The sequence below is a fragment of the Botryllus schlosseri genome, chromosome 13 (genome assembly GCF_051294905.1).
Source record: "Botryllus schlosseri isolate E-star chromosome 13, Bs_hap1, whole genome shotgun sequence".
Classification (NCBI taxonomy): domain Eukaryota; kingdom Metazoa; phylum Chordata; class Ascidiacea; order Stolidobranchia; family Styelidae; genus Botryllus; species Botryllus schlosseri.
Genome location: NC_137248.1, coordinates 7,729,768 through 7,743,676, shown reverse-complemented (window position 1 = coordinate 7,743,676; position 13,909 = coordinate 7,729,768). Strand labels below are relative to the sequence as shown.

General features: G+C 41.7%; 1 protein-coding gene across 1 annotated transcript in view; it reads right to left on the bottom strand.

Annotated features, from left to right (window-relative positions):
• Positions 1 to 271: 271 nt before the first annotated feature.
• LOC145453171 (uncharacterized) overlaps positions 272 to 13,909 on the bottom strand; it is a 31,100-nt gene continuing 17,462 nt past the window's right edge. The window contains exons 11-17 of the mRNA XM_080331150.1: positions 11,687 to 11,873; positions 10,598 to 10,698; positions 9,925 to 10,108; positions 8,157 to 8,260; positions 8,007 to 8,095; positions 4,404 to 4,510; positions 272 to 597 (exon numbers count right to left, since the gene is read on the bottom strand). Of these exons, the coding sequence (XP_080187276.1) occupies positions 512 to 597; positions 4,404 to 4,510; positions 8,007 to 8,095; positions 8,157 to 8,260; positions 9,925 to 10,108; positions 10,598 to 10,698; positions 11,687 to 11,873 (858 nt within the window). The 3' untranslated portion in view covers positions 272 to 511. The remainder of the gene's footprint in view (positions 598 to 4,403; positions 4,511 to 8,006; positions 8,096 to 8,156; positions 8,261 to 9,924; positions 10,109 to 10,597; positions 10,699 to 11,686; positions 11,874 to 13,909) is intronic.

Below are 13,909 nucleotides of genomic sequence, written 5' to 3'. Positions count from 1 at the left end.
GAATGTAGGGTGTTTCTGTGTTGTGAAAGGTCAAAGCATTGAACAATGTTTCTCGCCCTGCTAGAGAGTTTGACTATAGATAGAGGTATGTTTCTTACCATGCCATTGCGATTATATCAACATACGTACAAGTTGTCAAGGATGATGTAGTATCAGAATAGGCACAGCGGGGAGATTATGCAACCTGCTGAACTATTATTAGACACTACTACCCCAGGTTTAATGCAACTATTACTCTGCAGTCCCAAGTATTAGGTGTGAAGACTACATATATCACACGCTTGAATCACCTGCGATTTACAACACACAATGTCAACATGAAATAAGAAGTCATATGTGCTGTCACAAACAGATTGACAGAGATAGCATTCTAGCAATACCTGCTACATATATTGTAGCCGTAGCCTATATGTTCACAATGATTACAAAAAGTTACAGAATCGCTTTTAGACTAAGAAAGACATACTTATAACAGATTCTATTTCTAGTTGAAACCATTAAAACTCGAATATCATAGGTTATCAATGAAAAATGATGCAAGAAGAACAATTGTGACGGGTAACAACTCTTGACCTTGTGCAGTTGCAACGGCTGCCGCTGAAAAAAAAACAGTTTCACATAGTTTACGAAATCATGAAACAGAAACACGGCTGTTTTGCACAATACCGGTTCAACTTTGACAGTTGATAAAGCGATCACATGTAGTGTCGTGAACAAGTTGGGGTAATTGGTGATACAGTTGCCTATGCCCAGGTGGGTGTCTGATTTCAAAGGTCATACTTCAAGTCGTTTCGACACCTCCCTGTCATCAGTGGCTTAGCAGCACGTGCTGGCTTTCGTTGAATATGCCGCCCCCAAGTGAACCTCAGCAAATTTCTGTACACCCCATGAAAGTGTTAGGCCGTCTATAGAAACGAAGCTCACCAAATTTGGTTCAATTCCAACCAGTGGGGGCGGAGTTATTGCCGGCGAAAAATTTGGATTTGAATAAAATAGTATTTACGGTAACCGATTCTTTGTTTATTTACTAAGTTGTGCCGACCGTAAATACTAATGATGCTTATTCAACCGATCAATCAAATTGATATCATTGTCTGATGTAAAAAATCTAGCAGGCGTACGGGATCAATATTGGCTTCATATTTTTATTGCATCATAATAACGAGATCTGTGCGATTGTAGTGTTGGGTACTACATGTAACACATGGGGTAATATCGGTAGTAAGTATCGAAACCCGTTTTACACTCTGCTCAATATCAACGTAGCAACACTCAGACGGCGAATACATTGTCCGGTCTGGCCTCGACAGTTAAGGCGTTAGCTTATAATCTAAGGGTCTGGTTTTGTCATCACGAATTTTAACTGTGGCTTCCACTGCATGGTCGCGTTTACAATTGATGTGATAGTGAAGTTTGATGAATAGTTTCAGGCGTTCGGAGCAATTTATGAGGGAATTCTCACTTTAAAACCTGAATAAGATATATGTGACACCTAAATATTGTCAAATTAATAAAAATCTAAAATGTCGTAGCGGGCCGCACAAAATGTTGCCGGGCCGCATGCCGCCCCCGGCCGCGTGTTTGAGACCTCTGACATAGAGTCAGATGTAATGATACGAATACGATGACTGAAGCAAGAACAATATCAGCGTATGACCTTAGCGGCGGATGATTCCCGTTCAAACGAATCGAATAAAATCAAATTTTGTGCTGCCGAGAAGCTGATGTAATTCAACACCCTTCAATGCACAGTTGTAGCATTTCCCGATCAACGTTTGCAAAGGGATAGATGTTATAAACTATATTGGTGCTTGTACTTACATATTCTGCATTCTCACCATACATGATCAGATTCGCCTGATGGGAGTGATGACTTCGAAAATTCACGGCATGTAATTGCACAGTAAATCTTTAGCAATGCTCATGCCACGCGGAAAAGACTATTCGTTAGTTTCTCGAAGATTACCTTCGAGCTAGCCCATTGTTATTTATAACTTTGTCAAACCATGTTTTTTCGCCATTACCCAGACAAGATTGCGCTATTGAAATGACATCAGTATCGGTCACGCGTACGGGACCAGAATAATCTTTCTCGTGAGGCGCACGTGATAGCAAATTCTCGTTTCTTCACGGAGCGCAATATCTACCTTTGCGGGCAGCACTTGTACCTCGGTTTCAGACTTCAGCGATAGCAGTATTTGCCCCTACGCGGTCCCTTGGGCAACAGTGCGCAACGACTAAAAAAGTCATCTCTTCGGATTTTTTGTGCGCAACTTAGATTTATTTTCTGTGCGCAGTGACCGTGTCAGCACTGCGCCTTTGGACACGCGCGCAGTTTAGAGGGAACGTTAATGGGAGGCATCATTTTTCTTAGCGGTTCGCATTTGTGCGATGGAGCTAAGATTGCAAGGACACTAAATATTAAAAACGAATATTCGAAGTCAACCTGAATCTCTTAAAGATTTGGAAACCAATTTGAAAATTCAAATTGCATATTGATTGCGGCCAACACACGCTAATGTAAATATGTGAGACGGCCGAATAATAATGGTCCAAATCGAAAAAAGGATGAAATCACTTATGAAATCACAAAAGGATTGTAATCTACAAGCTGCATATCGTTGATATGAACAATGAACATTATACGATATTGCACGTCCGGTGAACCTGATGTGAAGTCTAAACTGACGTATTTATCGTGATATTTTGTCATCGGTTCATTATAATGCGGATCTGGTACACCCCGGTACACCCCATCCGAGTGGTACACCCAATAAATATTATGGTACACCCTGGGGTGTACGATACACCCGGTTGAAGAGCCATGCTCTATACGATCGCCTGACTATCAAAGCTATAGATTAGGACGTTTGGCCGTCCTCAGATTACATTTTTGATTTTTTGAAAAAGGTGGAAATATTGTAGGTCAGTGGTTCCCAACTTTTTTCCTCTCGTGCCTACCTTGGCCAAAATTTAAGCCTAAATTCCCCCCTTACAGATTAAATCTGCCCGATGAATAAAAAAGATCATTTTTACCCCGCAAACACCTGTTGACTGAGAGATTAAGACGGCCTGTACCGAGTGTTTGTTTCTAGCAGTGCTGTAATAACACTTTGCAGACCTCCAAAAACAATGGTCTTGGTCCCAATCAAACAGATTCTGGAAGGCTTGACTCGACAGACCTCCACACTTCCATTTGTGTTTTCGGCTTACCAATCGCTAAAACAACTGCCGTGAAAAATCAGTATGCATAAGTTTACTGGTCTCGCGATTTTTTTCTCAAGCTTGCGTATGCATTTGGCCAATAATATTGGTACTTACACATATGACAGGGTTGACCAGACTCGAGTCTGACTCGAGTCACCATTTTCTGATGACTCGACTTGACTCGAGTCATTTCCTCTAAATGCGGAAACGTCTCGACTCGACTCGACTCGAGAATATCTGGGTATTGACTCGACTTGGACTCGAGTCCTTGTGCATGAGTCGAACCAACCCATATGACTCGAGACTATAAGACGGCCAAGACTGACGTTTCATTGTAATATCGATGAACAGTAACGTGAACACCCTATCGGAATTTCGTCTAGTGATCTTAGTACTTGACAATGCGATAATAAACCGCTCAAAGTGAGGAAAATTAGTAGGCCTATATCACAAATCCAAATCATTCAATATCACCAAACAGTGTTGACTTGAGTGTGACTTGGACTCGGACTTGACTCAATGGTGAAATGAAAGTTATTCGAATTGACTCTAGTCAAAATTATGAAAGTGAGATTAATTTGTGACTCGGAGCCTCGGGACTTGGTTACAGCATTGATACATAACGTACACGTGATCAGACTCCCTGCTGGAGCTGATTGAAATTTAGGACATCCATTACGTTTCGACAACATTGCACCGAGCTTAACGTGTCTTTTTTCGATTAGGTTGCTGTTCACTAAAAATAAAGCAAGGCTAGTGATGTCTTTGACTTGAATCGATTACGTTGGAATACTTTGTCACTGTCTGGAAATGTTGACTTGAAAATATAAAATATATATTTTCACTAGAGGCCTTGTTGTGATAGATTCGGCACAACATTTGATCGCTTAGGATACATTTGATTGAAAGGCCGTCGCTGGCCTACAAAATTGCAGAAAATCTGAACTAGTTTTAAAAAGGGGGGATGATTATGTGAAAAGAGCATTTGAACATACTTTCAGCAAACAAAAAACAGGCATAAGGAGCATACGTTCGAATATAACTGGTTGACTACATGACAGTTCGGAAATGAACAATTTGGGAAATGCGTTACAATTCTAAAGTGGAATTATTCCCTAAAAATTGCAAAATTCCCCTCAAGGGGGGAATTCCTCCCCCGTTGGGAACCACTGTTGTATGTGGTAACCCTAGTTTACCTGTAGTTGGCTGTGGCGTCGTACAGTTAGTCGAAGTAAATGCAGATACACTTTCGGTTGTCCCCACCGTCAGGCCAGACACTGGATAGTTTCCGTACACCGTGATGCTGTAAAAGTCAAATAGCTACCGTGTGCCACTGTTGACGGATGGAGAACTTATAGATAGTTTCACTATGAATATGTGTACAACCTCTTATCCCGTTGCCGTAGCGTGGAAGCAATAGTCTTCAGCTAGCAGAAGTAACAGAATGAGCGTAATTTTGCGGGGTTTGAATGAGCCATATGATTGTATCAAACATATTAGGTTACTGCAATACAAGATGGTAAATGATGATAGCAAAACGATTAAACATCGATCCGATTCCTTCTCCCGTCAGTCACAACTGCGCGAGTTTCGATGCAATAAATCGCATCAGCATAGCTACAGTTGTGGGGCAATTTTTCCTCAAACATATTTCACACTAGAAGCTAATCGCTATTAGGCCTACTTCATGACGTTCTAGGAAAAACAGGCTATCAACCAGTGGCGGCTCGTCCTATAGGGCAACTGGGGCATTGCCCCACCTAAAATTCTGTTCAATAACAATTTATTACCATTTATAGACGCACATCAATCTATATATACCGAAATCACAGCGAAAATCGTATTCTTCTTGTCTTTTCGCTTGCAAATGCCCATAATAGTGAAGTCTCTGCGAAAATCGAATTCTCTTCTGTGTTTTCGCTTTGCGAATGCCTAGCCGGGGCATGCCCCGGTAGCGCTCATAACAAGCTTTCACTGTCTATTCTCTCAAAGCCACGCACAATAAAGAAACGGTGATTTACTCTCTCCTGTTCATAAAATTACCGAGCAACCGGGGCACAATAGCTCTGTGCCCCTAAGGTGTGATGTAACAATCGTATCTATAGCTGAACTGGGTTACCGTCACATGCGTTTAGTCGACCTTTGCTGGTATAGGTCGATTTTGATGGTGTTTCACACCGTGATAACTATTGAAACTTGGTATGTCATGTCGTGATGGTGGTATTTAACACTGCCCCAAGTTTCAGGGTTTCTACTTAACGTTTAGGGTAGTAATTCCGTTTCCGAAGTTGAGTGTGTGCTGATCCGTCTTGTATTGCAAACAGATTTTACTGAAAAGCCGGTATTGGTATCCATTGATTTTGACGATGTTAAATACTGAGATCGGTTATGACATTTGGCACGGTAAGTCTTAATGTTAGTATCGAACGCTGTACCAAGTCTTAAGTTTGTCACTAAACTGTGTTAGTGGTAATTTCGTTTCCTAATTCGAGTGAGAGCTGACTCGTCATTTATCGCTAACAGATTATACGCAAAGCCGGTATTGGTCCCCATTGATTTTAACGATGCTCCTTACCTAGATCCGTCATAAGCTTTTGCACGGTATGTCTTGATTTTAGTATCGAACGCTGTGCCAATTCTTAAGGTTGACACTCAATGATTAGGGCAGTAATATCAAGGTCGAGTATGGTAGAGATGTGCTCCGATCTGACACTTTAGCCTACAACGCATTGCGGATTTCACGCAAAAGCCGGTGTATCTGCGGTAACGTTAACTGAGATGATGATATCATTCTCAGTTTGCATTCAAATATTTAATTTGATATTATATTCTCCAATGTCAATTTCACCGTGAAATTGTGGCCTTCAAGCCATTTGCTTACAACCCCCTGTCAAGCGCGATAGCTATTTCGTTTTCAATGGCGGCTAACAGCTGATCAGTGATCACTTGATCAGCCTATTCCTCAGTTAATCTTACGCAAAATTCGGTGTTGGTCTGTTCGCATTAATTTTGACAGTGTACCATACCGAAAAGGGCCATGAGGCCACTTCTCGATGATGTCATGTAACAGTGTTAGTTTAAGTTTAAGGCTTTCATCCACGTATTTAGTCGGTAATATATTTTCCAAAGGCCATTTCGCAACAGACCTAAAGACAGTAATAGAGCCGTGTGTGTCGTGTTACAGTCTCCAGTTTCAAGGCCAAAATCTCCTACGCTGTACCGAGACCGAATTTGCGAGGCTGCTATTCTTAGTTCTTCAGAATGATGTTTTGGATGCAATATGACAGGCCCCCTCTATGAGATAACAATTGCGTATCTGTCCAAACTCGTTGACCTTTCCAATTAGGCTTACGCTATCTCTCGAGTTATAGTCATTTCCAGAGATGCCACTCCTGGGTTTTTCCACCCAGATCTGTTTTTTTTTAGCATCACCTGGGTTTCTGGGTTTTTATCCTTCAAATCTGGGTTTTTTCAACATCCAGTTCGCCAGGTCAGTTTTACGCTCGAAAATTAATTATTAGATTAGTACGGTTGCAATATCGTAAAATGCACGCACTTCAGTTCGACATTGTCGATGGATTTTGCTGTTATTGTAACGACAGAGTGTTAAGAATCTATTTCACTACTAAAATGAGAGGCTTTGGCTTGATACGATGGAGCTTCATTGAATGGTAACTTCCAGTTCGCAGAAAGTCATGTTCATGTTCATATAGGACGATTGCCAGTAGCGAACTCGGCACTTGGTGAACTTGGTGAACAATTCGGCATGTATCGATAAATATCATGCAACTGTATGGTATGCACAAGCACACGAACAGACCAGGTGATGATCCGACTAATATAATCCTATTGTCATCTGAGTATATTCATAGTTCCAACAGGGGCACTCAGAGAGAGAGAGAGAGAGAGAGTTAGTTAGTTAGTTGGACACCCCTAGCAAGTTAATCAGGGGCATTGGTTATCAGCACATTCGAAGCCTAACCCTAAGTCCCTGACCCTAACCCTAAATTTCATCATTTGGCAGTTATTTATTTCCACTATACATTGGTCTGTGATTATTCCAAATAAAAGTGATTGTCGTAGGATTAATCAATCGAAAGCTACTTTCAATCTTTTCAGGTCGCTGTAAATATTTGAAATCATCCTTAGAAATAGGGAATGAATGGCATTGAATTGAACTTCCGCAGCGCGATGATATAATTAGTACCTGTAGACTATTAAGTATTCACGCTGCGCCCCAATCGTTTCATTGCGACGAGTCGAGAGGAACACAACATGTTTTATTTGCGAATCGCAGTGTTAACCAAGCAAAATGTGCATTATGAACTTTTGTAAATTCAATATCAAAGGCTTCAATGACGGTATGAGTGTATTCGACGACTATCAGGCTCCACTTTCACAGCTATCTCGTGTCTTTTGAGTGAAATATAGGATCTGGGTTTTTCTGGGTTTATTTCGACTCCACATCTAGGTTTTTCCGAAATATCCCAGTGGCATCTCTGGTCATTTCCATTTCTGCAGATAATTAGCCAGGTCTAGTGCGGACACGAACCGTGTTGAATCATTGTTCCGTACGCCGATCACGCAGTTACCACACTTCAAGTCACAGCTCACCGGCGGACCTCTCGTGGCACATACGTTAAAATCACTATTGCCGGGAAATTCATGTTACCGTACCCTCATTAAGTTACTTGGTTACGTTGGAAAACACCATTGTGACGTCATCTTAATAACAAGTCGCTTGCAGCCCTTGCCCCACCACCCGATATTGTCACGAGCCGCCACTGCTATCAACACACCTGTAATTGCTAGTAGCATCGCGATCGGGTATAGTATAGCTGGTTCCCGTAATCGTGTCCACCGTAGGGTATGTTCCGCTACAATCAGTCTGCGTGAAAATGAAGATTAGAACATGTTCTTGGCTTCAATGCCCAAAGAAGGTTTCGTACCCGACCGTAAATGATAAAATAGCCAGTGACACAAGCCAGAGGTGTTATGGTAATATTGATCTTGTCGGAGTTATCCAAGGATATCCCGATGTTGGGAGAAGAGGCTGCAAAAGAAATTCAAGTTGAACTTTGAATAGAACATGTTGTTATAAGTAAAATGCAAATCATTTAGTGTGTAATCGGATGACCAAGGCTTCTATACTATATTGAAGAATTGGGTTCCACCGAATCAGGAATCAGAATTTTGTCAAACTGCACCAGATCAAGGCGTAATCCTAAATTATTACATCAGTATCATTGTTGGGATGACTCGAGTCAACTATTCGTATGACTTGACTTGACTCGAGTCACTTTGCAATAATGACTTGACTTGTCTTGACTCGGCGCTTCAGAAATGTGTATTGACTAGTGACTCGGAGGAAAATTTACGAGTCAATTTCAAGTCATCAATACGTAAATCGTGTCGACTAAATCACTGTATGATGTGTAATTGTGCATGTTCTGATTATTCGAGAAACGCCAGTGACACTTGTGAAAGCAACCAGTCATTCACTTCTTGTACCTTCCACGGAACCGCCATTGTTACACCACGAATAAATTGTCCGCAAACGTAATATTCACGGTTTACGTTGCCGTAGTAGTAGTAGATTAATAGCAACATATCTCACTTTTGCCAACCTTTTTGTATGATTTATATCGAATGAACATATAGTTAATGCGTTGATATTCTCACGGATGTGCAGATGGGTTGTGTGTACCGTATCAATTTGTTCAAATTTCGCGAGGCTTCGTATTCGATCCTCATTTTGGCTGATAATAACAGACTGTAGTATGTAACTATACATTTACTAACGTATTTTCCTCGCAGTTCTACGTGTGCGTTTGCGCCGAAACAACGCATTTTTGCATGTATGTTCAACTTTATATTCGCTATTTGATTTAAGATAAATGGCCAATTAGTCCGTCCTTCACGCAGCTGGCAAAATGTTATGACTTTGAATCATAACTCAGCATACTTCGCGAATTCAATTTGACTTGAATTGTGACTTGACTCGTGACTCGACTTGACTCGAGTCACCTCCAGAAATCGAGTGACTTGACTTGACTCGATTCATCTTCGAAAATCGATTGACTTGGCTTGACTCGAGTCAAGCCAAAATCTGCGATGACTCGAGATGACTCGTGACTCGAGGTAGTGACTTGATCCTATAGGAGATCCCCCAACCATGAAATGTGTATATCTCGTACTGACAACCTCCAAACCTACATGAACCTACTAACCGCAAGCATATCTCATTCGATCTGGCTTTCATTCGATCAGAGGCAACCGCTGTCAAACTCCAGCAGAGTGTTGCAATTTATACCGCTGATATAGCTATGAGACAGATGTGATACACCTGCTTGCGGGACGATATGATAATATCCAACATTGTGTTTTCCACGCCATATTAGGAAACGAATAAGACTTCCGATTGCAATGATCACGAGTCTATATAAGCGCATGTTTAGTTGACTCGGGATGAGATTCATTTGCTAAACCTACTTGTAACAACGTCTGAAATATATTCGTATGTCTTGCGTATATCTGCGTCTTAAGAAGATCTCACCAGGATACATTACAGGATTCCAGGTTAAGCAGTCAGCCAGCTAAACCTATAATACTTTGGTTAGCTATACTTCTACTCACCAGGACACAACCCATTGTATTACTGCACCGATCAGTATAGGTAAATTTCGAAATTACACAGGACAATAATTTCTAACTTACGTTGTTCTCCCGTCCTGCAAACAATTGATCCACCCTGGAGAATGACTAAGTCCCGAACGTTAGGGTCAATGTCAACGTCGACTGTGATGTTATAGTCCATACATTGTGACAAGTTGCCAAATGCAGCTGTATTCTGTCCGTACTCTCGATTAACAGTTTCACTCCCGCGACTAACCGTGTAACCCTGGTTACAAATCATTCGAGTTAAATTGCACAACGGCGAATTTATACCAAGCCCAGTGGAGATCAAAGTAGTCATCGTTGGTACTCATGTAGAAAAAAACATCGTAAATTTCTACTCAAGAGTACTTGCTAGTGATTTTCTACCAATTAGGCCTACAACATTAAGCATTCTAGGCCTTGCCATGCCTAAAAACTCAACCATATCAAGTAGAGAAAACTTACCTCAGTTCTGACCAGAGTGACCACCTCTGACGAAGCCTACACATTGACGACATTAACCCAATCATGTAAAGGTTGCTGTGTTACCAGCACAAGTCAATCCGACCACAAGACAATAACAGCGGAGTCAAAAGTCGAAACGACTGACTATTTCATTTGCCGTCCCTAATGACTCTATACCGCTTTTAGTTCGAGATTGATAATCTGGACAACCAGGCCCTAGCGCCTTGGTTACCCATTTATTGATCAGGCAACCCAAAAAAACACTCACCGTGATTATACTTGACGCGTCAGCCGCGTTGGGGATACTGTAGGTCACTTCAACACTGTCGCCGGTCATTGAAGTGCATGTCACCTCGGGACGAATACGGACTGCGAAAACAAATAAATGTCAGTGGGACAGTTTATACGCACATATGCATGCCGGATGTTAGATTGCAACGAGTCGGAATTTCTGAAAGAAAATTCAAAATTGGTGATTGAATTTTTCAAATTAATAAAAGTTAATCCTTCGACACACTAGGATACAATTCGGCGACGAATTCAATTTGCCTTTCATGATATTGAGCACATTTAATCAAGAGCATGTCACTTATAGAATGTAAACGAAACACCGAAAATATCAATCAAAATATGGTCAGGCTCCGTACTTAGATGAAAAATCACCCTCCACTTCTAAAATATGCATTGTTCAGAACAATCGGATGACCGCAAAACAATGACCCATTGCGGCTCATCGATTGTTCGGACAATGCCGGTATTTCATACTTGGAGGGCGAATTCTTAGCGGTACAGTGCCTGATCACATTTTCATTGACATTTTCAGAGTCCGTGTGACAGTAGCTTTCGAGCAAGACCAGATTCAGTAAATTATGCGCTCTGGAAGACGACTTTTGAATTGCCAGAAATCCTACAGTAGCTGCCATAAAGTCTGAGTGAAGCTTCAGCGAAGCGGAACGAAGCTGCAAATTCGGTCGTTGTCAATCCACGTTTACATTCTATAATGTCACCCCAGCGGAAGGCGGGTAGGCTACAATGTGACCTCCTAGAAAAGTTGTGTGCCAAGTTCTGTCGCGAAAATAGGCTTTTTAGTTTAATCAATCAATTTTTCGATACCTGTGATGTGAGAAAAACATGGGAACAATTGGTTACCCATCAAGCGATCAATTTACAATTACATACCCGACTTCAATTTAATAACGATGTCAGCAATTGTGATTTGCGCTCATCATGACGATGCACACCTTACGAATGATACTTTACAGTTTTGCATCGATTTTTAGATTTAGATTAATCAATAAATAATCATCACAACTAGGAACGAGCGCCAGATTCGGCATGGGGAATATTAAAGGCTTACCTTTCGTAGTACAAGAAACTGATCCAGTTTCTACGTCAACGTTTGCATCGGACGATTTATCAATGGATACGTTCACCAAGTACTCGGTGTATGGCGACAATCCGGAAAATGTTGCTGTACTTTCATTAAACGTTTTTCGCACTGTGTTCTCAGCTGTTCCTGTCGGTGTGATGACGAGAATGTGGCCCTAGTTGCGAGGACAATATGCAGATATTTATCGATATGGGCATCCCTAAAAGACGGAAAAGCGGAAACAGCGGAAACAGCGGAAAGAGCGGAAAACGAACCCTAAAACGCGGAAACAACGGAAACAGCGGAAACAATAAAAAATGCCGATTCCTAAAAGACGGAAAGACGGAAATAGCGGAAAACTTAACCATCGATTAAATAGCGGACTTTGATACTGACATAATCTGCTCGCTGCGGAATCCAAATCAGCGGAAAACGGAGTGTAGCCTGAGCAGCGGAAACAGCGGAAAAGTTAACCATACCAGTTTGGAGGCGAATATGACTTTGATACTGACATAATCTGCTGGCTACGGAATCCAAATAAGCGGAAAAATGGAGTGTAGCCGAAGCAGCGGAAACAGCGGAAAATTTATCCATACCAGTTTGAGGCGAATATGACTTTGATACCGACATAATTTGCTGGCTGCGGAATCTAAATCAGCGGAAAACGGAGTGTAGCCGAAGCAGCGGAAACAGCGGAAAAGTTAACCATACCAGTTTGAGGCGAATATGACGGAAAATTTGACCATCGATTACATAGCGGGCTTTGATACTATCATAATCTGCTGGCTACGGAATCTAAATCAGCGGAAAAACGGAGTGCAGCCGAAGCAGCGGAAACAGCGGAAAATTTAACCATACCATTTTGAGGCGAATATTACGGAAATATGACCATCGATTACATAGCGGGCTTTGATACTGACATAATCAGCTCGCTGCGGAATCTAAATCAGCGGAAAAACGGAGTGTAGCCGAAGCAGCGGAAACAGCGGAAAATTTAACCATACCAGTTTGAGGCGAATATGACGGAAAATTTGACCATCGATTACATAGCGGGCTTTGATACTGACATAATCAGCTCGCTGCGGAATCTAAATCAGCGGAAAAACGGAGTGTAGCCGAAGCAGCGGAAACAGCGGAAAATTTATCCATACCAGTTTGAGGCGAATATGACTTTGATACCGACATAATTTGCTGGCTGCGGAATCTAAATCAGCGGAAAACGGAGTGTAGCCGAAGCAGCGGAAACAGCGGAAAAGTTAACCATACCAGTTTGAGGCGAATATGACGGAAAATTTGACCATCGATTACATAGCGGGCTTTGATACTAACATAATCTGCTGGCTACGGAATCTAAATCAGCGGAAAAACGGAGTGCAGCCGAAGCAGCGGAAACAGCGGAAAATTTAACCATACCATTTTGAGGCGAATATTACGGAAATATGACCATCGATTACATAGCGGGCTTTGATACTAACATAATCTGCTGGCTACGGAATCTAAATCAGCGGAAAAACGGAGTGCAGCCGAAGCAGCGGAAACAGCGGAAATCGGACAATGATATGCCATACAAAGAACTAGCTGATTCCTCATCTGCCATTGCTGTCACGGATAAATCGAGATGGGGTAATTGTGACAGCAGCATATGTCAAGGTAGTAAACACGACGATCAGCAGATAATGTGTGTCGAATGTCGCAAATGGTTTCACAAGTCTTGTCTCGCCGATGAAAATGTTGCTGAGATGACATACTTCATTTGTTACAGGAACGACTGCTTAGCTGCAAAACTTGAATCGTGAACTTTTGTATTTGACCTTTTACTATGTGTTTTGCCATGACTGTAAATATTATCATCGTTTCATTTGTCGTTTTCGTTGATGAAGTGTCATGTGTTAGCAAATAAGGAGTAGTCAAGTTCGCCTCAAACTGGTATGGTTAAATTTTCCGCTGCTTCGGCTACGCTCCGTCTTCCGCTAATTTAGATTCCGCAGCCAGCAAATTATGTCAGTATCAAAGTCATATTCGCCTCAAACTGGTATGGTTAACTTTTCCGCTGTTTCTGCTGCTTCGGCTACACTCCGTTTTCCGCTGATTTAGATTCCGCAGCCAGCAAATTATGTCGGTATCAAAGTCATATTCGCCTCAAACTGGTATGGTTAACTTGTCCGCTGTTTCCGCTGCTTCGGCTACTCTCCGTCTTCCGCTAATTTAGAT